This window comes from Bombina bombina, chromosome 6 (genome assembly GCF_027579735.1).
Source record: "Bombina bombina isolate aBomBom1 chromosome 6, aBomBom1.pri, whole genome shotgun sequence".
Taxonomy (NCBI): domain Eukaryota; kingdom Metazoa; phylum Chordata; class Amphibia; order Anura; family Bombinatoridae; genus Bombina; species Bombina bombina.
Window position 1 is genome coordinate 1,049,169,306 of NC_069504.1, and position 27,948 is coordinate 1,049,197,253.

General features: G+C 41.5%; 1 protein-coding gene across 1 annotated transcript in view; it reads left to right on the forward strand.

The window, feature by feature from the left end:
- Positions 1-26,625, forward strand: part of CCDC77 (coiled-coil domain containing 77) — a 133,886-nt gene extending 107,261 nt beyond the window's left edge. The window contains exon 12 of the mRNA XM_053718827.1: positions 25,533-26,625. Coding sequence (XP_053574802.1) covers positions 25,533-25,679 — 147 coding nt within the window. The 3' untranslated portion in view covers positions 25,680-26,625. The remainder of the gene's footprint in view (positions 1-25,532) is intronic.
- Positions 26,626-27,948: the final 1,323 nt, after the last annotated feature.

The window sequence follows — 27,948 nt, forward strand, 5'->3', positions numbered from 1 at the left end:
AAACCAATGGCTAGACAGTCTAATTTTCGTGCCTTTCGTAACTTCAAGGCAGGAGCAGCATCAACTTCCTCCGCTCCAAAACAGGAAGGAACTGTTGCTCGCTACAGACAGGGCTGGAAACCTAACCAGTCCTGGAACAAGGGCAAGCAGGCCAGAAAACCTGCTGCTGCCCCTAAGACAGCATGAAGTGAGGGAAACGAATCTAGTGGGGGGCAGACTTTCTCTCTTTGCCCAGGCTTGGGCAAGAGATGTCCAGGATCCCTGGGCGTTAGAGATCATATCTCAGGGATATCTTCTGGACTTCAAAGCTTCTCCTCCAAAAGGGAGATTTCATCTTTCAAGGTTGTCAGCAAACCAGATAAAGAGAGAAGCGTTTCTACACTGTGTACAAGACCTTTTACTAATGGGAGTGATCCATCCAGTTCCGCGGTCGGAACACGGACAAGGGTTTTACTCAAATCTGTTTGTGGTTCCCAAAAAAGAGGGAACCTTCAGACCAATTTTGGACTTAAAGATCCTAAACAAATTCCTAAGAGTTCCATCGTTCAAAATGGAAACTATTCGGACAATCTTACCTATGATCCAAAGGGGTCAATACATGACCACAGTGGATTTAAAGGATGCCTACCTTCACATACCGATTCACAAGGATCATTATCGGTACCTAAGGTTTGCCTTCCTAAACAGGCATTACCAGTTTGTAGCTCTTCCCTTCGGGTTAGCCACGGCTCCAAGAATCTTTACAAAGGTTCTGGGCTCTCTTCTGGCGGTACTAAGACCGCGAGGAATTTCGGTAGCTCCGTACCTAGACGACATTCTGATACAAGCGTCAAGTTTCCAGACTGCCAAGTCTCATACAGAGTTGGTTCTGGCATTTCTAAGGTCGCATGGGTGGAAGGTGAACGTAGAAAAGAGTTCTCTATTACCACTCACAAGAGTTCCCTTCTTGGGGACTCTTATAGATTCTGTAGAAATGAAAATTTACCTGACAGAAGACAGGTTAACAAAACTTCTAAATGCTTGCTGTGTCCTTCATTCCATTCAACACCCGTCAGTGGCTCAATGCATGGAGGTAATCGGCTTAATGGTAGCAGCAATGGACATAGTACCTTTTGCACGCCTGCATCTCAGACCACTACAATTGTGCATGCTAAGTCAGTGGAATGGGGATTACTCAGATTTGTCCCCTATGCTGAATCTGGATCAAGAGACCAGAGATTCTCTTCTATGGTGGCTTTCTCGGCCACATCTGTCCAGGGGGATGCCCTTCAGCAGGCCAGATTGGACAATTGTAACAACAGACGCCAGCCTACTAGGTTGGGGCGCTGTCTGGAATTCCCTGAAGGCTCAGGGATCATGGACTCAGGAGGAGAGTCTCCTTCCAATAAACATTCTGGAATTAAGAGCAGTTCTCAATGCTCTTCTGGCTTGGCCTCAGCTAGCAATTCTGAGGTTCATCAGGTTCCAGTCGGACAACATCACGACTGTGGCTTACATCAACCATCAGGGAGGGACAAGGAGTTCCCTAGCGATGATGGAAGTCTCAAAGATAATTCGCTGGGCAGAGTCTCACTCTTGCCACCTGTCAGCGATCCACATCCCAGGCGTGGAGAACTGGGAGGTGGATTTCCTAAGTCGCCAGACTTTTCATCCGGGGGAGTGGGAACTTCACCCGGAGATATTTGCACAACTGCTTCGGCGTTGGGGCAAACCAGATCTGGATCTCATGGCGTCTCGCCAGAACGCCAAGCTTCCTTGTTACGGATCAAGGTCCAGGGACCCGGGAGCGGTTCTGATAGATGCTCTGACAGCACCTTGGGTCTTCAACATGGCTTATGTGTTTCCACCCTTCCCGATACTTCCTCGACTGATTGCCAGGATCAAACAGGAGAGAGCATCGGTGATTCTAATAGCACCTGCGTGGCCACGCAGGACCTGGTATGCAGATCTAGTGGACATGTCGTCCTGTCCACCATGGTCTCTGCCTCTGAGACAGGACCTTCTGGTTCAGGGTCCTTTCAAACATCCAAATCTAATTTCTCTGAGGCTGACTGCATGGAGATTGAACGCTTGATTCTATCAAAGCGTGGATTCTCGGAGTCAGTGATTGATACCTTAATACAGGCTAGGAAACCTGTTACCAGGAAAATTTACCATAAAATATGGCGTAAATACTTACATTGGTGCGAATCCAAGAGTTACTCATGGAGTAAGGTTAGGATTCCTAGGATATTGTCTTTTCTACAAGAAGGCTTAGAAAAGGGTTTATCTGCTAGATCTCAGCTCTGTCCATTCTTTTACACAAGCGTCTGTCAGAAGTTCCAGACGTTCAGGCTTTTTGTCAGGCTTTGGCCAGGATTAAGCCTGTGTTTAAAACTGTTGCTCCGCCATGGAGCTTAAACTTAGTTCTTAACGTTTTACAGGGTGTTCCGTTTGAACCCCTTCATTCCATTGATATCAAGCTGTTATCTTGGAAAGTTCTGTTCTTAATGGCTATTTCCTCGGCTCGAAGAGTCTCTGAGTTATCAGCCTTACATTGTGATTCTCCTTATCTGATTTTTCATTCAGACAAGGTAGTTCTGCGTACTAAACCTGGGTTCTTACCTAAGGTAGTCACTAACAAGAATATCAATCAAGAGATTGTTGTTCCTTCATTGTGCCCTAATCCTTCCTCAAAGAAGGAACGACTTCTGCACAATCTGGACGTCGTCCGTGCCCTGAAATTCTATTTGCAGGCAACTAAAGATTTTCGACAAACTTCTTCCCTGTTTGTCGTTTATTCTGGACAGAGGAGAGGTCAAAAGGCTTCGGCTACCTCTCTCTCCTTCTGGCTTCGTAGCATAATACGTTTAGCCTATGAGACTGCTGGACAGCAGCCTCCTGAAAGAATTACAGCTCATTCTACCAGAGCTGTGGCTTCCACTTGGGCCTTTAAAAATGAGGCCTCTGTTGAACAGATTTGCAAGGCTGCAACTTGGTCTTCACTTCACACCTTTTCAAAATTTTACAAATTTGACACTTTTGCTTCTTCGGAGGCTGTTTTTGGGAGAAAGGTTCTTCAGGCAGTGGTTCCTTCCGTGTAAAGGTCCTGCCTGTCCCTCCCGTCATCCGTGTACTTTTAGCTTTGGTATTGGTATCCCATAAGTAATGGATGACCCGTGGACTGACTACACTTAACAGGAGAAAACATAATTTATGCTTACCTGATAAATTCCTTTCTCCTGTAGTGTAGTCAGTCCACGGCCCGCCCTGTTTTTACGGCAGGTCTAAATTTTAAATTAAACTCCAGTCACCACTGCACCGTATAGTTTCTCCTTTCTCGTTTGGTTTCGGTCGAATGACTGGGTATGACGTAGAGGGGAGGAGCTATATAGCAGATCTGCTTGGGTGATCCTCTTGCACTTCCTGTTAGGCAGGAGATATAATCCCATAAGTAATGGATGACCCGTGGACTGACTACACTACAGGAGAAAGGAATTTATCAGGTAAGCATAAATTATGTTTTCTCTAACTACAGTCACCACGGTACCATATGGTTTCTCCTATATTTTTCCTCCTGTCCGTCGGTCGAATGACTGGGGTGGGCGGAGCCTAGGAGGGACTATATGGCCAGCTTTGCTGGGACTCTTTGCCATTTCCTGTTGGGGAAGAGATATTCCCACAAGTAAGGATGACGCCGTGGACCGGACACACCGTTGGAGAAAGTAATTTATCAGGTAAGCATAAATTCTGTTTTTACCTCACAATCTCCTCAGCTCAGCAGGGTAAGTTCTGTATAAAAAGTTATACTCAGCTGCTCCCAGCTGCAGGTAAAAAAAAAAGAAGAAATAATAAACTGCAGCCAATCATCATCAGCAGTGCTGATGTCATGAACTCTTTTACTGTGATCTCATGAAATTTGACGTAACTCTCATGAGATTTTATAGTAAGCTTCCTTTAACCTGAATAGGGAAATAATATGAGAGTGCACGAGGCTCATCCCCTTAGCTGTCCCAGGACAGACATACTAATAAGCTGCTTAGAAGTCCTTTACAATGGGATGTGGCTACTTGGGAACTTTTGAGGTAAAATATCTTTCTTTTTTTACATTAATATGTTCAGGTGATATTTTCTAGTCAGCTTTTTACAGCAATACTGCATCACTTTCAAGTGTTTAAACATTTGGGTATTATGGCCCTTTAAGTTCTTACCACATGAACAATAATCTTTCTAAGGGTCAAACATCAATCATATGATGAATATAAAAAATAATGCAATTATAAATAATGACCTGGGCTGCTAATTATGGTTCTAAAGACTTTTGGCAAATAGTATAGTTTTAGTTGCGAGTACCAGAATTACAAAATAAATAACATTTTTAAAAATGTAAAAAATTAATTATTTGCAGTTTCTTTTGAAGGCAATTTGACAAGAATTAATCCACTAGAAGTAGACTGGACAACCATATCCTAAACTGAAACAAAAATCTATTTATTAATTAGGTCAACTATTGACCTATAAATAAAACCTTGCAGATTAAATAGTCTCTTCACTTGTTCATAGGCTCTTTTAATAGAGCTACATTTTCAACCCTAACTTGGTAAATAGTGTATGATTTATTTTTTTTTGTTCTTCTGAACCTAGAGGGAGAAGAATATTTAGATGCAGTGTAGCTTAATAGAGGGGGATTTTGGACCTGAGGAATTATAGGAAACTATATTTATGCTTCCTGGGCCACAACATTGCAAAGAGAACCAGTTTGCCTAGATATATACTTCATAAGAGAGGTCTTAAACACATAACAAATGGACCTGTTCCCATTCTGATCAAATACATTTAAGCATTATGGGCTTGATCACATTATTTTAGAAAACAACTTATCAAATGATTTATCTACAAAATACCCCATAGACTTTAATGGTGATTTTCTGTAGAAAAAGAGTGTGATTTAAGCCTTCCAGTATTTATTTACTAATAGTACTGTTGAGTGACTTATAGAGCAGTCCTACTCGCTCTATACGTGTTTCCAAAGCGCGTTCACGATCCTCCTATTAACTGCGCATGCGCAAATCAGCGATTTTCTCCCTATTGTGCATGCAATAATCCTCTACTCGTTTTTCCGTTATTCTTTCTTATTACCTACTATTGGAATTCCATAATAACACTACTTATATTTAGAGCTGAAGCAATAAATCTTATCGCATGCGCACATGATCTGGGAGGCGGATGACGTCGATTGATGACCGCCTAACAGTCAGTCAGATTTTCAATAGGCTCTTAAAAAAAAACGTGACCTACCCGTGAAGAGAAAAAAAAACGGGTTGAATTTGCCTGCAAATAAACAGTGAGAACAAACAGCAATAACTTACTTTAGAATGATAATTTAAAAAAAATATGAATGAAATTCATATTCGTTTTGGGCAAAGAATATTATTACAGTTTCATAGCGAGTTAAAGGGATAGGAAAGTCAAAATTTAAACTTGCATGATTCATAAAGTGCATCTAATTTTAAGACACCTTTTAAATTGACTTCTATTTTCAAATGTGCTTCGTTTTCTTGGTATCCCTTGTTTGAAAATAATACGCACATATCCTACACTAGTGGGAGCTAGCTGCTGATTGGTGCCTGCACACATTTGTCTCTTGTGATTGGCTAACTAGATGTGTTCAGATAGCTGCCAGTAGTGCAATGCTGTTCCTTCAGCAAAGGATAACAAGAGAATGAAGCAAATTTGATAATAGAAGTAAATTGAAAAGTTGTTTAAAATTGTATGTTCTATCCAAGTCATGAAAGACAATTTTGGGGTTTCCTATCCCTTTAACTTTACCTTCACTTTAATAGAGGTTGGCAACATTTGTTGCAATCAGTAAGTTTGTTTACTATATTTTCCGGATGCCAGCAGCAGATACTCTCAGGATTCATAAGCAGTCATTTCCATCTAAAGGGAGGAGAGTCCACGACTTCATTCATTACTGTTGGGAATTAAAGGAATTTTTATTCAGACACTTTTAAATTCACTTATTTTCAAATGTGCTTTGTTCTCTTAGTATACAGTGTAAAAAAAAAAATACGCACATATCCTACACTAGTGGGAGCTGCTGCTAATTGGTGCCTGCACACATTTGTCTCTTGTGATTGGATAACTAGATGTGTTCAGCTTCCTGCCACTAGTGTAATGCTGTCCCTTCAGCAATGGATAACAAGAGAATGAAGCAAATTTGATAATAGAACATACAACTTTAAACAATTTTCTAATTTACTTCTATTATCAAATTTGCTTCATTCTCTTGTTACCCATTGCTGAAGGGACAGCATTGCACTAGTGGCAGGAAGCTGAACACATCTAGTTATCCAATCACAAGAGACAAATGTGTGCAGGCACCAATTAGCAGCAGCTCCCACTAGTGTAGGATATGTGCGTATTTATTTATTTACACTGTATACTAAGAGAATGAAGCACATTTGAAAGTAAGTGAATGTAAAAGTGTCTTAAAATAACATGCTCTATCTGAATCATGCAGGTATAATTTTGACATTCCTGTCCCTTTAATTCCCAACAGTAATGAAGTAAGTCGTGGACTCTCCTCCCTTTAGATGGAAATGACTGTTTATGGATCCTGAGAGTATCTGCTGCTGGCATCCTATAGTAAACAAACTTACTGATTGCAACAAATGTTGCCAACCTCTATTAAAGTGAAGGTAAAGTTAAAAGGATAGGAAACCCCAAAACTTTCTTTCATGACTTGGATAGAACATACAATTTTAAACAATTTTCTAATTTACTTCTATCTGAATCATAAAAGGAACTTTTGGGGTTTACTATCCCTTTTAGAACCTGGCCACCAGGAGGAGGCAAAGACACCCCAGCCAAAAGCTTAAATACCTCCCCCACTTCCCTCATCCCCCAGTCATTGTTTGCCTTTCGTCACTGGAGGATGACAGAGAAGTGCCGAAGATCGGAGTAGTCTCTTATGGAGGGTAGTACTCTTCGCATTGGGACTGGAGTTTTGAGTAGTCCTGTCAGCCTCTCAGTGAGAGCCTGGGCAAAAGTTAGAGTCCGGAGATGCAGGGAGAGTCTTTCTGCGAAACCATCCCGACTCATATTAACAGCTCCACAAGTAATCCGCAGCGAGGCTACTAACCTGTCACACTTGAAGGGCCGTGTTCCTGTTCCACGGCTTAGATTCTGGTAAGATCGTTTCATTTTTATTACATAATGATAACACGGAAGACAGGGTCACATTTAAAGAATCAAAGGTTAATATTCCTGGAAAGGGGTTTATTGAACAGGGGGGTTTATACATGATATTGTTTATTGTGTCATTGCTGCGTTATGTGCGAGATGAGGCTCTGGCAATTTGTGGAACTTTAAGATTACTTACGGCAGTATTGCGCGGCCCTTTTTTTGGCGTGTTTTTCTCCTTAGTGCAGGGGCGGTCCTGCCAGGCATTCCATGTGACCGGGTGTGGCTATCTCTCTCTGTTGATCCGTGGCACAGGAGACAAAACGGTTTCTGTAGTCTGGGGCATAGGAGGTAGTGAGTGCCCAAGCCATTGGAGGTTATAAAGGTGCCTATTTATTAAGTTAATCGAGTCCGTAATAAAAGCACAAGCTATGGAGGACTCTGACGCGTTAGAGGGTTCTCCCTCTTTAACAAGATCTCATTCCTGTGTTTATTGTGAGGAGGTGGTAAAACAGCCTGCTCAACTATGTTCCACATGCCTTGATAAGGTTACGACATCTAAAAGTAAACGGATGTCTAGTACTACTGAGCCGTCCACCTCTGAGGGTTCACCGTCCCTTGAGGTGCGTTCCCTGCATTCATCTCCAAGTGCACATGCAGCGCCCCAGGGTCCAACCATTACTCCTGCGGAGAGATTCGTTAGCCATCAGACTTTGCGGATGAACTGCAAACGGCAGTATCGAAAGTGATCGATGCCTTACCACGTTCTGCTAAGCGCAAGTGTAGAGTGTATCGTAGCGGCCCGGCCCAGGGGTTGTTTACGCCTATGGAAATATCAGAGGCGTTTTTACGATGACGAGGCCCACTCCGACTCTTCAGAGGAGGTCCCTTCTGGGTCGGAGTCCATGTCATATAAACCTCCGGCTGCGGAGGAGCCTGACTTTAGGTTTAGGATAGAGAATTTGCGCTTTTTGTTGAAGAAAGTGCTTGCTACACTGGGGTTCCGGAACCGAAGCTTCCGGAGGAACCTGTGATTCCTAAGCTTGATAAGGTATATGAGGACAGGGTGGTGCCTCAGGCCTTCCCGGTTCCTGTTAAGATGGCTAATATTATTAAGACCGAATGGGAGCGATTAGGTTCTTCCTTTTCCCCTTCTTCTTCCTTTAAGAAACTGTTCCCCATTCCGGACTCTCAGCTTGAGCTGTGGGTTACTGTCCCTAAGGTGGATGGTGCTATCTTTATGCTCGCAAAGCGGACCACTATTCCCCTCGTGGATAGTTCGTTGTTTAAAGAGCCCATGAATAAAAAGTTGGAGAAATGTTAAAAAGATGTTTAAACACACAGGGTTTGTTTTTCAGCTGGCAGCGGCTGTAGCCACAGTTGCCGGCAGCAGCCGTAGCCGCGGTTGCGACATATTGGTGTGATTCCCTGTGGGAAATGGTCGAGGGGGAGACTTCCATCGACGAGATACAGGATAAGATTAAGGTGCTGAAGGTCGCCAATTCTTTAATCTGTGATGCCAATATGCAAATTATTCGCCTGAAGGCTAAGAAGTCAGATTTTTCAGTTTTAACTCACACGGCTCTGTGGCTAAAGTCTTGGTCTGCGGACATGACCTCTAAGTCGAGGCTGTTGTCCCTGCCTTTTCAAGGAAAGATTCTGTTCAGTACAGGATTGGATTCGATCATATCCACGGTTACGGGAGGCAAGGGAGCTTTCCTACCGCAGGATAAGAAGGCTAAACCTAAAGGATCTACTTTTTGTGCGGACAAGGCCCAGCGCCGGCAGCCCGCCGCAAAAGTGGACCAGTCCAAGGAAACTTGGAAGCTGGCTCATTCTTGGAACAAGTCTAAGCGGAGCAAGAAGCATGCCGAGACAAAATCGACATGATGGGGCGGTCCCTGACCGGTCTCCGGACTAAGTAGGGGGCAGATTATCTCTCTTCTCAGAAGCATGGTTGCAGGACATTCAGGACCGTGGGTTCTGGAAGTTGTCACCCAGGGTTACAAGATAGGGTTCAGATCCCATCCGCCCAGGGGCAGATTCCTCCTGTCAAACCTGTCTTCAAGACCAAAAAAAAGAGAGGCCTTTCTAGTGTGTGTGTGTGAGGGATCTCTCCTCTCTCTGTGTTATCGTACCAGTATCCCAAGCAGAAAGCGGTCTATGGTACTATTTCTCCAATCTCTTGGTTAGTAGATCAACTCAGGAAAGAGTTCCCTGGTTCCCAGCAACAGGGTGGAGTTCCTGGGCACGATAATAGACACTATGTCCATGATAATATTTCTCACAGACCATCGACGCAGGACGATTGAGTCCTCTAGTCTTGCCCTCCTCAAGCCCCTCAGTGGCTCAGTGTATGGAGGTGATCTGACTCATGGTTTCCAGTATATACGTCATTCCATTTGCCAGGTTCCATCTCAGACCTCTTCAATTGTGCATGTTGAGACAGTAGAACATAGAAACATAGAATTTGACGGTAGATAAGAACCAAAAAGGACCATCAAGTCTACCCATATTACATGTTACTTTTTCCTTAGGATAGCCTTATGCATGTCCCAGGCATTTTTAAATTCCTTTACAGTCTTTGTGTTTACCACCTAAAATGGAAGTTTATTCCATGAATCCACCACCCTTTCTGTAATAAAATGGTTCCTCAAATTTCTCCTGAATCTACTACCCTCTAACTTTAGATTGTGACTCCTTGTTTTGGCATTTATTTTTTTGTGAAAAATGCTTTCAGCTTCTATTTTATTAAGTCCCTTCGTATATTTGAAGGTTTCTATCATGTCACCTCTTTCCCTTCTATCCTCTAAACTATACATATTTAGATCATAGAGTCTTTCTTTGTATGTTTTATATTTTAGACCATGTACCATTTTAGTAGCCCTCCTTTGGACAGCTTCTAGTTTATATCTTTCTGAAGATATGGTCTCCAGAACTGTACACAGTATTCCAGATTTGGTCTAACTAATGATCTGTAAAGTGGCATAAGAACCTTGCTATTTCTGCTACTAAAACCTCTTCCAATGCAACCAAGCATTTGACTGGCCTTGCTGGCTGCACTACGGCATTGTGTACCAAATTTTAAATAATCTGAAATAATAATTCCCAAATCCCTTTCTTCTTTAATTAGTCAGTAATGTACCATTGAGACTATAATTGGCCTTTGGGTTTTTGGATCCTATATGCATAATTTTGCTCTTGGTAATATTAAATTTCAGATCCCATTTATTTGACCAGTCCTCTAGTTTATTAATATCACAGTTCATTTGATCAACTCCTCCTGGAACATCTACCCTGTTACAAATTTTTGTATCATCAGCAAACAAGCAAACCTTCCCCTTAAGCCCACTTCCAATATCTCTTATGAACATGTTAAACAAAACAGGCCCAAGAACTGACCCTTGGGGAACACCACTAGTAACTGATGCCTCATTTGAATGTACTCCATTAATTGAAAACCCTCTGTCGTCTATCTTTAAGCCAGCATTCTACCCACTTAACAATCTTAGCATCTATTCCAAGGCAATACATTTTGTGAATAAGTTTGTTGTGTGGGACGGTGTCAAATGCTTTGCTAAAGTCTAGATATGCAACATCTACGGCTCCTCCCTGGTCTATTATTTTAGTTACATGGTCAAAGAAATTAATTAGATTAGTCAGGCATGATCTTCCAGCAGTGAAACCATGCTGTCCTTTGTCTTCTAAGTTGTTTGAATGAATGATACAAGTCTTTCCTTTAAAAGAGTTTCCATTAATTTCCCTGCAATTGAGGTCAAACTGACTGGCCTATAGTTAGCAGAATCTTCCCTACTACCCTTTTTATGAAGAGGGACTACATTGGCAATTTTCCAGTCTTTTGGAACAACTCCTGTTAGAAGTGACTGATTAAAGAAATCAGCTAATGGAGTAGCTATTACGGATCAAAGTTCTCTTAGAACCCTTGGATGAATATTATCTGGACCCACAGACTTATTAACTTTTATTTTTGATAAAGCCCTTGAAACCTCTTCCTCTGTAAAAAGAAAAGTACTACTCACATTATTATTTACAGTAACATCCCTTAATAGAATCTCACTATCTTTACCATCTGTTGTAAAGACTCAACAAAAGTAATCATTTAAACAGTTTGCTATTTGTTTATCTTCTTCCACTACTCTGTCCTCATTCTTGAGTCTAACTATCCCTCTGTTAGTTTTTCTCTTTTCACTGATATATCTAAAGAAGGTTTTGTCACCGTTTTTTACAGATTGTGCTATTTTCTCTTCTGCATCAGCTTTAGCCTTTCTGATTAACTGCTTTGTCATCTTTTGATGGATTCTCCATTTTTCTTTATCCTCTTCTGAGCTAGTGAGTTTGAATTTTTTATAGACTGTCTTTTTTGTCTTAACTGCATGTGCTACTTCTCTTGAAAACCAGATTGATTTTCTTTTACTTTTACAAACAAACCTAATACAGTGTTTAGTTGCATCTAGAATAGCATTTTTAAAATATTCCCACTGTTCTTGTACTCCTGTAATCTGTGCCATCCCTTTTAGGGATTCATCTAGGTATCTGCCCATGTAAAAAAAATCAGTTGATCTAAAATCTAAGACTTTTGTTTTACTATGGTTGCTTAGTACCTTTGCCTTAATATTAAACCATACAGACTGATGATCACTAGAGCCTAAGTTCTCACCCACAGACACCTCAGATACTATATCACTGTTTGTAAGTACTAAATCTAATATAGTTCCTTTTCGTGTTGGTTCTTTTATAAGTTGCTCAAGAGATTCCACTTGTAAAGATTCCAGGATATATTTACTTCTAGTTGATTTGGCAACAGGTACTTCCCAGTCTACATCAGGCATATTAAAGTCCCCCACTACAATAACATTGCCCTTCATTGTAATTTTGGCTATTTCATCAATTAATAAATTGTCTGATGCTTCATCCTGTAATGGTGGTCTCTATACTACTCCTATTCTAAACACCTGTTTCCCTTCAGTTTCTATAGTTACCCAAACACTTTCTACATTGTCATTTTTTTCTACAATTTCGTTTACTTTAATATTGTCTTTCACGTACAGAGCAACTCCGCCCCCTTTTTTACCTACTCTATTTTTTTTAAACAAGATGTAACCAGGTATGACTGTTTCCCAGTCATGAGAGTCATTGTACCATTTCTCTGTTATAGCTACTAAATCCAATTTATCTTAAATCATTATTGCAGTAAGTGTAGGTAATTTACTTACTAAACTGCGAGCATTTGTGCACATTGCACGTAGAATATTTCTAGAATTCTCAAATCCTTTTGCATGGTCAATACAACCCCTGCCTACATTATTCAAAGTCTTATTCCTAAAAGTAATGTTTTTTTTTTTCTTAAATAAACAAGAATCTAAAATTTGGTTGACTGTCTTGGCATGTTCTGGGGGACAGATGGGTATATTAACTCTGTCCCCCTTCCCCCTTTAAATTCTTTACTCAATACTCCTGTCCCTTTAATATCCAGATGCAAACCATCCTTCTTATACAAGCTGCTATCATGCCAAACAGGGCTTTGATGGCTAACAAAACCATATCTTCTCTCCCTACACCACCTCTCTAACCAAGAGTTAAATTCTATAATGCGCTGCATTCTTCCTTCTTCCTGTCCATACACAGGTAAAACAGCAGAAAAGGACACAGATGCAGCCACATGATCTAAACAACTTCCTTGTTTAAAAAACTCCTTTTGCACAGCATCAACATCATTTCTAGCCAGATCATTTGTACCTAGGTGAATAACATCTAACTCACTGTCTTTTCTAGCTGCTTTAACAATTCTTGAAATAAGATTTAAATCTCTGTAAGCGGTAGAACCTGGAAGACCTCTAACCTCTCTCAAATCACCATTATCATCATCTATCTGTACATTTCTTAAAATGGAGTCACCTATTAAAGTCTTACAGAAATTTACATTTGCAGATCTTACCTTGGATTTCTTGTTTGCAGATTCAGACACCGGAAACTCAGACCTCCCTGTTACACTGTCAGAAGTACTAGCAGTTGTGCTCTCTTCTTCACAGATGCCAACAGTAATAGCAGCATAAGAGTTTTTCAAAGGCAGAGGATGAGGAGTATGCCTTTGTTCTACTGTTCTTACCCTTCCTGTGCCAACAGTTGTCCATCTCTTTTTTCTTAGTCTCTGGGGTAGAGGTACAGTTTCCTTAGGAGGCTGTTTTGAGCAAACAGACATGTTATTTATTGTATCTTTAAGATAAGCTATTTCTTTCCATAAGAGAGAAAACTGCTTACACACTGGGCAGCCTCTGAATCTCCAGAATACTGCACGATCAAACAGGGCAAGGCATCCATTGCACTGAATCTGAGACATGTTTAAATAAATATGTAGATACTCTATCAAATTACTACAATATTTAACCTCCTCACTGACTAACTCTGAATAACTCCTGAAATAACTCTTGCACTTAATGCAATCCTTATAAATGAGATCCTTATTTCAGTGAGATCCACAGAGCTTCATTAGCAGAGCTAATAGAGAACCCTTTAAATAGATCCTAGAAACTAAGGGTGGGGTTCTCTCCTAATTGCCTACCAATTGAAAACACACAATTGTTGTCCAAATACAAAAGCCCCTGTTGTAGAAAATGCTAAGTGACTTTACCTTATAACTATACAGTTGCAGAATTCAAATCTAATTCACAAGAACAGCGATCATTCAGATCCATCACAGCAGATATCCATGGATGCTCGGACTCGGAACTGCCTCTCTTGGTGGATCTGTCCGGAGCAGCTGTCCATGGGGACATCCTTCTTGAGACCGTCCTGGGAGATTGTGACCACGGACACGTGTCTGGCAGGATGGGGAGCTGTTTGGGGTGCCAGGATGGCACAAGGAAATTGAACCCGGGAGGAACTCCGAGCAATCTACAATGCTCTGAAGGCATGGCTCCTCTGGGGTTGTTCAGCCTCATCTGATTCCAGACCGACAACATTACCTCAGTGGGTTACATCAACCATCAGGGGGGTACGAGGAGCTCCCTAGCCATGAGGGAGGTGTCCCGGATCTTGGAGTGGGAGGAGTCCCACAGCTGCTTGCTCTCAGCGATTCACATTTCAGGTGTGGACAACTGGGAAGCAGACTTTCTCAGCAGGCAATCCTTCCATCCAGGGGAATGGTCTCTTCACCCCGAAGTGTTTGCAGAGATTTGTCTCAGGTGGGGAACGCCGGAGATAGATCTCATTGCGTCCAGACTCAATTGCAAGCTACCTCAATATGGGTTGAGGTCCAGGGATCCACAGGCAGAGCTGATAGATGCCTTAGCGGTGCCTTGGGGGTTCAGCCTAGCTTACATTTTTCCACCGTTACCACTTCTACCTCGTGTAGTAGCAAGCTTCGGCCATTCAGATAGCTCCATCGTGGCCGCAGAGGATGTGGTTTGCGGATCTGGTGGGGATGTCATTCTCTGCACTGTGGAGGTTACCCTGTCGCTTGGATATGCTGGAACAAGGTCCTTTTCAACATCAAAATCTCGATTCTCTGAGGCTGACTGTGTGGAGTTTGAACGCCTAGTCTTGGCCAAGAGAGGCTTTTCTGAAAGTGTGATTGATACACTAATTCAGGAAAGGAAGCCAGTCACTCGTCGCATCTACCATAAGGTGTGGAGGACTTGCTTGTCCTGGTGTGAGAAGCATGGATATCCTTGGCATAAGGTGAAGGTATCCAGGATTCTGTCCTTTCTCCAAGATGGTTTGGAGAAGGGTCTCTCCGCCAGTTGCTTAAGAGGACAGATTTCGGCATTATCTTATTGGATAGGAGACTCGCTGAGCTCCCTGACATCCAATCTTTTGTTCAGACTCTGTCTAGAATCAGGCCTGTCTTTAGACTGTCTTAAGACAGTCTGCTCCCCCATGGAGCTTAAACTTGGTCCTTAAGGTATTGCAGAAGGTTCCGTTTGAGCCTATGCATTCCATTGACATTAAGATTCTGTCCTGGAAGGTTCTCTTCCTGTTGGCCATTGCATCGGCACACAGAGTATCTGAACTGGCTGCCTTGCAATGTGAGCATCCTTATCTGGTTTTTCATGCGGATAAGGCTGTGCTTCGCACTGGTTTGGGGTTTCTTCCCAAGGTGATGTCTAACTGTAACATCAATCAGGAAATAGTTGTTTCTTCTTTGTGTCCTAACCCTTCTTCTTCTAAGGAGAGGTTACTTCATAACCTGGATGTGGTTCGTGCCTTAAAGTTCTATCTTCAGGCTACAAAGGATTTCAGACAGTCTACATCTCTTTTTGTGGTGTATTCTGGGAAGCGCAAGGGGTAGTAAGCCTCTTCTACTTCCTTGTCCTTTTGGTTGAGGAGCTTGATTCGCTTGGCCTTTGAGACAGCGGGACATAAGCCTCCTCAGAGGATCACGGCTCATTAAACTAGAGCTGTGGCTTCGTCTTGGTCCTTCAAGAATGAGGCCTCCATGGAGCAAATTTGTAAGGCGGCTACCTGGTCCTCCTTACACACTTTTACAAAGTTTTACAAATTTGAAGTTTTTGCTTCTACGAAAACTGTTTTGGAGAGAGGTTTTGCAGGCTGTGATGCCCTCAGATTAGGGTCCGCCTTTTACCCTCCCGGTTTCATTCAGTGTCCTCTAGAGCCTGGGTATATGTTCCCAACAGTAATGAATGAAGCTGTGGACTCCCCTCCCCTTTAGATGGAAAACATAAATTACGCTTACCTGATAATTTCATTTCCATCGAGGGGAGGAGAGTCCACGGCTCCCGTCCGTATCTCCGATGGGCAGACCTAAATTTAATTGATCTTCTGTCACAATTTATACCCTGATATTTCTCCTACTATTCCTTGTTCCCTCGGCAGAATGACTGGGTGATGAGGGAAGTTGGGGGGAGGTATTTAAGCCTTTGGATGGGGTGTATTTGCCTCCTCCTGGTGGCCAGGTTCTTAATTCCCAACAGTAATGAATGAAGCCGTGGACTCTCCTCCCCTCGATGGAAATGAAATTATCAGGTAAGCATAATTTATGTTTCTTGGCGACTTGGTACTTATTGTAACCTTTATTACAACACTTGATTATCTGTTAGGACATTCAGGCATACTCAAGGCAGCGTTTGATACCCAACACCTAATATTTGCATTTAACTATTGTCACTGCAATTCATGATAACCTAATCTATATAAGCCTTCTGATCAGCTTCTAAAAATAACTTTCAATTTCGCCCCTGGCAACAGTGCTATTAGTATATAAATACTGGAAATTATTATGATTTTTCTTTCCCAGACACTTATGACTTCCCATGAGGGTTGGCCACTGCCCCGAGAATTTTTACAAAGGTTCTGGGCTCACTTCTGGCGGTTCTGGCTCCGTATCTAGACGACATCCTGATACAGGCGTCAAGCTTTCAAATTGCCAAGTCTCATACAGAGATAGTTCTGGCATTTCTGAGGTCGCATGGGTGGAAAGTGAACGAAGAAAAGAGTTCTCTATCACCACTCACAAGAGTCTCCTTCCTAGGGACTCTTATAGATTCTGTAGAGATGAAAATTTACCTGACGGAGTCCAGGTTATCAAAACTTCTAAATGCTTGCCGTGTCCTTCATTCCATTCCACGCCCGTCAGTGGCTCAGTGCATGGAAGTAATCGGCTTAATGGTAGCGGCAATGGACATAGTGCCATTTGCACACCTGCATCTCAGACCGCTGCAATTATGCATGCTAAGTCAGTGGAATGGGGATTTCTCAGATTTGTCCCCTCTACTAAATCTGGATCAAGAGACCAGAGATTCTCTTCTCTGGTGGCTTTCTCGGGTCCATCTGTCCAAGGGTATGACCTTTCGCAGGCCAGATTGGACAATTGTAACAACAGATGCCAGCCTTCTAGGTTGGGGCACAGTCTGGAACTCCCTGAAGGCTCAGGGATCGTGGACTCAGGAGGAGAAACTCCTCCCAATAAATATTCTGGAGTTAAGAGCAATATTCAATGCTCTTCTAGCTTGGCCTCAGTTAGCAACACTGAGGTTCATCAGATTTCAGTCTGACAACATCACGACTGTGGCTTACATCAACCATCAAGGGGGAACCAGGAGTTCCCTAGCGATGTTAGAAGTCTCAAAGATAATTCACTGGGCAGAGTCTCGCTCTTGCCACCTGTCAGCGATCCACATCCCAGGCGTAGAGAACTGGGAGGCGGATTTTCTAAGTCGTCAGACTTTTCATCCGGGGGAGTGGGAACTCCATCCGGAGGTGTTTGCTCAACTGGTCCATCGTTGGGGCAAACCAGAACTGGATCTCATGGCGTCTCGCCAGAACGCCAAGCTTCCTTGTTACGGATCCAGGTCCAGGGACCCGGGAGCAACGCTGATAGATGCTCTAGCAGCTCCTTGGTTCTTCAACCTGGCCTATGTGTTTCCACCGTTTCCTCTGCTCCCTCGACTGATTGCCAAAATCAAACAGGAGAGAGCATCGGTGATTCTGATAGTGCCTGCGTGGCCACGCAGGACCTGGTATGCAGACCTAGTGGACATGTAATCTCTTCCACCATGGACTCTGCCTCTGAGGCAGGACCTTCTAATACAAGGTCCTTTCAATCATCCAAATCTAATTTCTCTGAGACTGACTGCATGGAGATTGAACGCTTGATTCTATCAAGGCGTGGCTTCTCCGAGTCAGTCATTGATACCTTAATACAGTCTCGGAAGCCTGTCACCAGGAAAATCTACCATAAGATATGGTGTAAATATCTTTATTGGTGTGAATCCAAGAGTTACTCATGGAGTAAGGTTAGGATTCCTAGGATATTTTCCTTTCTCCAAGAGGGTTTGGACAAAGGCTTATGAGCTAGTTCTTTAAAAGGACAGATCTCTGCTCTGTCTATTCTTTTGCACTAGCGTCTGGCAGAAGTTCCAGACGTCCATGCATTTTGTCAGGCTTTGGTTAGGATTAAGCCTGTGTTTAAAACTGTTGCTCCCCCGTGGAGCTTAAACTTGGTTCTTAAAGTTCTTCAGGGAGTTCCGTTTGAACCCCTTCATTCCATTGATATTAAACTTTTATCTTGGAAAGTTCTGTTTTTGATGGCTATTTCCTCGGCTCGAAGAGTCTCTGAGTTATCTGCCTTACATTGTGATTATCCTTATCTGATTTTTCATTCAGACAAGGTAGTTCTGCGTACCAAACCTGGGTTTTTACCTAAGGTGGTTTCTAACAGGAATATCAATCAAGAGATTGTTGTTCCATCATTGTGTCCTAATCCTTCTTCAAAGAAGGAACGTCTTTTGCATAATCTGGACGTAGTCCGTGCCTTGAAGTTTTACTTACAGGCTACTAAAGATTTTCGTCAAACATCTGCCCTGTTTGTAATTTACTCTGGACAGAGGAGAGGTCAAAAAGCTTCGGCAACCTCTCTCTCCTTTTGGCTTCGGAGCATAATACACTTAGCCTATGAGACTGCTGGACAGCAGCCCCCTGAAAGGATTACATCTCATTCTACTAGAGCTGTGGATTCCACCTGGGCCTTTAAAAATGAGGCCTCTGTTGAACAGATTTGCAAGGCTGCGACTTGGTCTTCGCTTCACACCTTTTCAAAATTTTACAAATTTGACACTTTTGCTTCTTCGGAGGCTGTTTTTGGGAGACAGGTTCTACAGGCCTTCCTTCCGTTTAAGTTCCTGCCTTGTCCCTCCCATCATCCGTGTACTTTAGCTTTGGTATTGGTATCCCACAAGTAATGGATGATCCGTGGACTGGATACACTTAACAAGAGAAAACATAATTTATGCTTACCTGATAAATTTATTTCTCTTGTAGTGTATCCAGTCCATGGCCCACCCTGTCCTTTTAATGCAGGTATAAATTTTAATTAAACTACAGTCACCACTGCACCCTATGGTTTCTCCTTTCTCGTCTTGTTTCGGTCGAATGGCAGTGAGGGGAGGAGCTATATAGCAGCTCTGCTGTGGGTGATCCTCTTGCAACTTCCTGTTGGGAAGGAGAATATCCCACAAGTAATGGATGATCCGTGGACTGGATACACTACAAGAGAAATAAATTTATCAGGTAAGCATAAATTATGTTTTTTGCTACAGGAGTGTAAGCTTAGTATTATTTCAAATATCTTAGTCTTTGTACAAAATATACCATGAAAATTGATTTTTTTGTTTCCTGCATATAATAAACTTTATACTTGACTCTTTTTTGAAAATTATGTTTTTTAACTTTTGATACTTATTTGTGTATGCAGGAGTGTAGGCTTAGGATAAATAATAATTTAATTTATAAACTTAGTAACTTTATACCTAACTCTTATTTGCAAATTAGGTTTTTAACTTTAGATACTTATTGGTGTATGCAGGAGTGTGGTATATGATAAAGAGGTATATGATGGCAAGCATATTTGCACATAAAAAGTGTCCATAACTGTCAAGGTGCCAGGAATCCGACTGAGACGAGAAGTGCAAAAATAATCACACCTTTATTAATAGCAAAAAATAATAAAAAGTCGACAAGTCAAATAACAAGCCAGGAATCAAAACCAGAGCTGATAGTCAGACGAGCCGAGTCAGGAGCCAAAGCGAGTAGTCAGACGAGCCGGAATCAGGAACAAGGAGAACAGCAGAGTCAGGAACAAGCCAGAGATCAGGAACCAGGAGGGATGTCAGACAGCCAGGTAATACACAGGAGCTCTCACAAACAGGTCTGAGACAACGCAAGGGCAAAGCATACTGTACAGAGGCCCTTTAAATAATAAGTGATGACATCACAATTCTGAGACTGCATCCTGTCTCACACGGATGATGTACACCAGTCTGACCATAAAAGGAAGTGCAGGAAATGAGCAGCATCTCACAGTATGCACCAGAGTCAGCAAGAGAGGTGAGTCTCCAATGGCGGCCTGCGGTGTGTATTGCCACTGTCACCAGTGCAGCAGCCTACTGGTTTGATGCCTTGTCTGATTCTATTCAGACAGATACTCCTCTTGATGAGATCCAGGACAGGATTAAAGCCCTTAAATTAGCCAATTCCTTTATTACGGATGATTCCTTACAAGTCATTAAGCTGGGAGCAAAAATGTCTGGTTTTGCGGTTCTAGCTCGCAAAACCTTATGGTTGAAGTCCTGGTCCGCGGATGTTTCATCTAAGTTCAAGCTCTTAGCGATCCCCTACAAGGGTAAAACCTTGTTTTGGCCTGGCTTTGCTGAAATAATTTCAGATATCACAGGAGGAAAGGATCTTTTCTTCCTCAGGATAAAAAGAATAAGCAAAAAGGATGTCAGAGTAATTTTTGTTCCTTTCCTAACTTTAGAGGTAAACCCTCCCCTCCCTCCTCCAAGCAAAAACAATCCAAGCCTTCCTGGAAGCCTAGTCAGTCTTGGAACAAGGGGAAGCAGTCTAAGAAACCCGCAGCTGACTCCAAGTCAGCATGAAGGGTCGGCCTCTGATCCAGGAGCGGATCCAGTAGGGGGCACACTTTCTCAATTCGCTCAAGCCTGGATTTGAGATGTTCCGGATCCCTGGGCAGTGGACATCGTTTCCCAGGGGTACAAAATAGAATTCAAGACTATCCCTCCCAGAGGCAGGTTCCTCCTCTCAAGATTATCTGTAGACCAGATAAAGAGAGAGGCGTTCTTAAATTGTGTCAAGGATCTTGCTGCCCTGGGAGTCATAGTTCAAGTTCCTTTGCAGGAACAGGGTCTGGGATTCTATTCATATCTGTTCGTGGTTCCCAAAAAAGAGGGAACGTTCAGACAAATTTTAGACCTGAAATGTCTAAACAAATTCCTCAGAGTACCGTCCTTCAAGATGAAAACTATACGTTCCATAATTCCCTTGGTCCAAGAGGGTAGGTTCATGACAGCCATAGACCTAAAGGATGCATACCTTCATGTTCCCATTCACAAGGATCATCACAAGTTTCTGAGATTTGCTCTCTTGGACAATCACTTTCAGTTTGTGGCTCTTCCATTTGGCCTTGCCACAGCTCCCAGAATTTTCTCAAAGGTTCTGGGGGCTCTTTTGGCAGTGTTCCGATCTCAGTGTATTGCAGTTGCGCCTTATCTGGATGACATTCTGGTTCAGGCGCCGTCTTTTCAACAAGCAAACTCTCATACAGAGATCTTGTTTGTTGTCTTTTTCTTTGCTCCCACGGATGGAAGGTGAATCTGAGAAAAAGTTCTGATTCCACCTACGAGGGTAATGTTCTTGGGAACCATAATAGATTCCCTATCAATGAAGATATTTCTAAAAGAGGTCAGAAAATCAAAGATTTTTTACTCTTGCCTTGCCCTTCAGTCCTCTCCTTGGCTGTCAGTGGCTCAATGTATGGAGGTAATTGGTCTGATGGTAGCTTCCATGGACATCATTCCGTTTGCTCAGTTCCATCTCAGACCTCTGCAGTTATGCATGCTAAGACAAAGCAACGGGGACTATGCAGATCTGTCTCCGCGAATAGAGCGGGATCAGGCGGCAATAGACTATCTTCCGTGGTGGCTGTCTCAGGAACACCTCTCCCAGGGAACTTGCTTCCGCAGTCCTTCCTGGGCGATTGTGACCATGGATGCTCAGGGTATATAGACTCGGGAGGAGTCAGATCTCAGTTAGCTTTACCAGTTTATCAGGTTCCAGTCAGACAAAATAACATCAGTGGCGTACATCAACCACCAGGGGGCAGAGATAACTCGAATTATTCAGTGGGCGGAGACCCACAACTGCTGTCTATCTGCGATCCACATTCCAGGAGTTGACAATAGGGAAGTGGATTTTATGAGCAGACAGACTTTTCATCCCGCGGAGTGGGAACTTCATCCGGAGGTGTTTCCCAGTTTGACCCTCAAATGGGGGCTGCCGAAGCTGGATCTCATGGCTTCTCGGCAGAATGCCAAGCTCTTCCACCTTGGAGACTTCCTCTGAGGAGGGACCTTCTACTTCAGGGTCCCTTCCTTCATCCAAATCTCGTTTCTCTGAAACTGACTGGAGATTGAATGCTTAATTTTATCTCAGTGTGGGTTTTCAGAGTCGGTCATTGAGATCTTGATCCAGGCTCGTAAGCCTGTGACAAGAAGAATTTACCATAAGATATGGCGTAAATATCTGTATTGTTGTGAGTCCAGAGGCTACTCTTGGAGTAGAGTCAGGATTCTTAAGATTTTGTCCTTTCTCAAGGAGGGTCTGGAGAAAGGTTTGTGAGCTAGTTCTCTGAAAGGTCAGATTTCCGCGTTGTCTATTTTGTTGCATAAGCGTCTGGCGGATGTGCCAGACGTGCAATCTTTTTGTCAGGCCTTGGTCAGGATCAGGCCTGTGTTTAAACCTGTTGCTCCTCCCTGGAGCCTTAGCCTTGTTTTTAAGGTTTTACAGCAGGCTCCGTTTGAGCCTATGCATTCCATAGATATTAAGTTGTTATCTTGGAAGGTTTTGTCTTGTTGCTTTTTCTTCTGCCCGGAGAGTTTCGGAACTCTCGGCGCTGCAGTGTGATTCCCCTTGTCTTTCATTCTGAAAAGGTGGTTTTGCGTACTAAGTTAATTTCCTGCCTCAAGTTGTTTCGGTCAGGAATATTAATCAGGAAATCGTTGTTCCTCCTTTGTGTCCTAACCCTTCTTCTCATAAGGAGCGTTTGTTGCACAACCTAAATGGTGTGCGTGCGCTTAAATTCTATCTTCAGGCGACTAAGGACTTTCGTCAGTCTTCTGCTTTGTTTGTTTATTTCTCTGGGAAGCACAAGGGTCAGAAAGCAACGGCTACTTCTCTTTCCTTTTGGCTCATTCCACGAGGGCTGTTTCTTCTTCCTGGGTCTTCAAAAATGAAGCTTCTGTGGAACAGATTTGCAAGGCTGTAGTTTGGTCAGTGATACTTAACAGCTTTGCTGTGGTTCTCTTTGCCTCCTACTACTGGCCAGGAGTGATATTCCCAACAGTAATTGATGATGATCCGTGGACTCAGTGTCAAGAAATAAATTTATCAGGTAAGTATAAATTTTGTTTTAATTTTATAGCGTTTCTAAATATCGTTGGACTGTATTAGGTAGGTGATGAAATATACACGTTATTGATTGGAAATTGATGTTCAGGTTGTGACCAAAAATGGAAAGTTTTTTAATCCTTTGAGCATCATGGGAAATGTAGTTCTAAAACAACTGGAGAGCCAAGGTTGCTGACCCCTGCCCTATCTGAATCATGAAAGTTTAATTTGGACTTTACTATCCCTTTAATACACAGCACTGTCACTCACTAAATCTGAGTCCTAAAATAGGATATTGCTATACATAGAGATATTTAGAGTCCTTATACATCAGTAGTAGTGCCATTGGCCCCCCTCTAGCTGAATAAACATTATCCTCAGAAGTCCCTGAAGAAACCTGAGTTTAGGTGGGGCAAGGAATACCTAGAAAAACCTGAAGCAACTTTAATTTGCCTTTTAACAAATGTAGCCTTACAGATTGCACACTACTACAGCATTACTTATCTACAGGGATAACAGGTTTACCAGAAGCCTCTTGAGATAGTTTAACAGGACCATTTGCCTTTTGAGATACATGGAAGCTCAGAAAGAAATACCCTCTCAACAAAACAAACTTTTAAGAAAATCTAAAGTGCACTTAACTTGAAGCAGTGACAATAAATAAGACAGGAGCAACTAGAAGCCCAGAGCTTTGCTTCATAAGTTTTCAAATGCTCACATTAATATAAAGACAGATAATGCTGAGAAACACAAGCATTTTGCAAATATAAGATCATACTAATGTACAGGGGTAGGGGCAAGCATTTGTACATGCCCTGAAATGGTTGTTTATTACAATGCTTGCAACAGATAAAAAAAAATTTCTGCACAGGGATAAGAAATGACTCAGCAGTAAAATGCTTTTTTCTTCACCTAGTTCTATTTCTGAGTGTGGAGCTTTTCTTTAGGGTGCTCTTCCTTTTCATCAGGATGAGGTGTTTTTTAGAATTATGCTTTCCTTTCTGCAAAAGTAATATTTCCATCATTCTGACTAAATCCTAGAACAGACAGGCTACACAGGCTAGTTTTGACAGAGCTCCCAAAGCTTCCAGGTAAGGGGCTGTAATGGTAAAGTCTATAGGATTGCATGAAAGCAACCACTAAATAATAGGGACCTGTGCTATGAGTTCCATTTTGTCATCGAGCAACAGAACTCCATATTGCAGTAATTCCTGTAGGGCTCCCTGTGCATAGACCCTATGCCTGTTACAAAACTAATTAACTTTGTTTCCAACACTATAGGGGGCTAAAGGGATTCCTCTTCATATAAGTCTGCACAGATGCCTAAAAGACCCCAGAGGAAGGGAGCGTCTGTATATCTTTTTTTATTACAGCACTGAGTCCATACTAAATTACAGAAGTCCTTCTTAAAGGGAGACTAAACCCAAATTTTTTATTTCATGATTCAGATAGAGCATGCAATTTTAAGCAACTTTCTAATTTACTCCTAATATCAATTTTTCTTCGTTCTCTTGCTATCTTTATTTAAAAAGCAGGAATGTGATGCATAAGAGCCGGCCCATTTTTGGTTGAGAACCTGGGTTATGCTTTCTTTATTGGTGGGTAAATGTAAGCCTCCAATAAGCAAGCGCTATCCATGGTGCTGAACCTAAAATGGGCTGGCTGCTAATATTTACATTCCTGCTTTTAAAATAAAGATAGCAAGAGAACAAAGAAAAATTTACTCTTGTCTTAATAAATGTTCCCTTTTACTATATTGTTTTCTGTTATTATTTATTTATTTACCCACCCTTTAATGGGTGCTGCTTTGGTTGTAGTTCATTTCTGGTTAGTATTGACTAGAGTAAGCCTATATAATCTAAATTAAATCCAATAACCAGCAATATTTATAACTTGATTCATATTTCTAAATAATACTTAGCAAGCTCCCTTCATTGTCCGGTCTACCCTATACATGTCCAATCGCCAACAACTGAAGGTCTGCTGAGGATGAGATATGTATGTATGTGTGTGTGTGTATGTATATATATATATATATATGTGTATGTGTGTGTGTATATATATATATATGTGTATGTGTGTGTATGTATATATATATATATATGTGTATGTGTGTGTGTGTATATATATATATATATATATATATTTGTATGTGTGTGTGTGTGTGTGTATATATATATATATACACACACACATACAAATATATATATATATATTTGTATGTGTGTGTGTATATATATATATATATATATATATATATATTTGTATGTGTGTGTGTATATATATATATATATATATATATATATATATATATATATATATATATATATATATATATATATATATATATATATATATATATTTATGTGTGTGTATATATATATAATTTGTGTGTATATCTAAAACTTCTGTGCTCTCCACTTTTACAGGTAACGCTCAACATTGGACCGGATCAGGACCTTGCTATTCTGAATGCTGTGCGTCAAGGGAATGAAAGGACGCACAAAATCCAGGGAGAACTGCGCAATCTCAAGGCAAAAATATATGGTCTGGAGAATGAGCTTCGAATAGGATGAGAAACCTGCAAGAAAATGGAGTATGTTGATGACTAGTGATATGATCATATTTATGCTATTGGAGCATGCCGCTTACCAAGAAGCAAAGACTTCACGCAAAGTTATCCTATACTGCTTTGAAGTAGTTAAAGGGGCTTTGTTAAACTTAAAATTTGAAATGCCTCCTGATATGTTCTGCAAATGTATCATTTCAATTGCTTGAAAATGACTCACTGAAGTGCATACTCATGTATGCTGCAGGTTACCTCATGCTTCTACATCCTACACAGTGACTGTTTAAAGATCTAATTTACATGTACCTTTTTTAATGACCCAAGCAAAAGATATTTTTTTTATTTTTTTTTTATTAAGCTTGCTCTTCCTTTTAAATCAAACTAACAGGTTGTTTGCTGCAGTTGTTTTGTAGTAGCCAAACTCTACCCACCACTTTCCTTATTTGAAGGAGCCAATCTGGACTTGGGGCTGCAGACAACGAGGCCAGTCATTGTTAGTATAAAGTGCATTGTTGTGTAGTCCTTCTCTGCTAAAGCCAATTAGAGAACGATATGTGGCAGGGTCAGCCTTGCAAAGTCTTTAATGTTCATTTCCAGCTTTGAGAATTTCAACAATTTCAGAGGTAAATTACATTAAAAGGGGCAAAATGAATAATGAAAATATATTTCAAAGTTTGTTTTTGTATCTATTGAGGTATCACATCCATAGGTACAAACAAATAACTGCATTCAAAGTTGCTTTTACTACGTATAGCTAAACATTTTTTAATACAAATCTCACTGCGTTTACTGTCCTTTTTAAATGGGAAATAAGAACATAGTATACTTAGGAGTTAGAAGTGTTCAAATGTTTCAAGTAGATGGCACATAATACGTGTGCATGAAGAGCAATCAACACTCAAAAATGTTTTAATTACAAATGAAATCTAGGCGCCCCATCGTCCTCTGCCTTATTGCCCAAATGTTGTTTTAAAGTTACGCAAACAGCAGAAATAACGTATATTTCTTTCATGTAATTAGCAAGAGTCCATGAGCTAGTGACGTATGGGATATACAATCCTACCAGGAGGGGCAAAGTTTCCCAAACCTCAAAATGCCTATAAATACACCCCTCACCAGACCCACAAATCAGTTTTTTACAAACTTTGCCTCCTATGGAGGTGGTGAAGTAAGTTTGTGCTAGATTCTACGTTGATATGCGCTCCGCAGCAGGTTGGAGCCCGGTTTTCCTCTCAGCGTGCAGTGAATGTCAGAGGGATGTGAAGAGAGTATTGCCTATTTGAATTCAATGATCTCCTTCTACGGGGTCTATTTCATAGGTTCTCTGTTATCGGTCGTAGAGATTCATCTCTTACCTCCCTTTTCAGATCGACGATATACTCTTATATATACCATTACCTCTACTGATTCTCGTTTCAGTACTGGTTTGGCTTTCTACTACATGTAGATGAGTGTCCTGGGGTAAGTAAGTCTTATTTTCTGTGACACTCTAAGCTATGGTTAGGCACTTTTATATAAAAGTTCTAAATATATGTATTCAAACATTTATTTGCCTTGACTCAGGAGGTTCAACGTTCCTTATTTCAGACAGTCAGTTTCATATTTGGGATAATGCATATGAATCAATCAATTTTTTTCTTACCTTAAAATTTGACTTTTTTTCCTGTGGGCTGTTAGGCTCACAGGGGCTGAAAATGCTTCATTTTATTGCGTCATTCTTGGCGCGGACTTTTTTGGCGCAAAAAAAAAATAAAAAAATTTCTGTTTCCGGCGTCATACGTGTCGCCGGAAGTTGCGTCATTTTTGACGTTTTTTTGCGCCAAAAGTGTCGGCGTTCCGGATGTGGCGTCATTTTTGGCGCCAAAAGCATTTAGGCGCCAAATAATGTGGGCGTCTTTTTTGGCGCTAAAAAATATGGGCGTCACTATTGTCTCCACATTATTTAAGTCTCATTATTTATTGCTTCTGGTTGCTAGAAGCTTGTTCACTGGCATTTTTTCCCATTCCTGAAACTGTCATTTAAGGAAATTGATCAATTTTGCTTTATATGTTGTTTTTTCTATTACATATTGCAAGATGTCCCAGATTGACACTGAGTCAGAAGATACTTCTGGAAAAACGCTGTCTGGTGCTGGATCTACCAAAGTTAAGTGTATCTGCTGTAAACTTGTGGTATCTGTTCCTCCAGCTGTTGTTTGTAATGAATGTCATGACAAACTTGTTAATGCAGATAATATTTCCTTTAGTAATGTTACATTACCTGTTGCTGTTCCGTC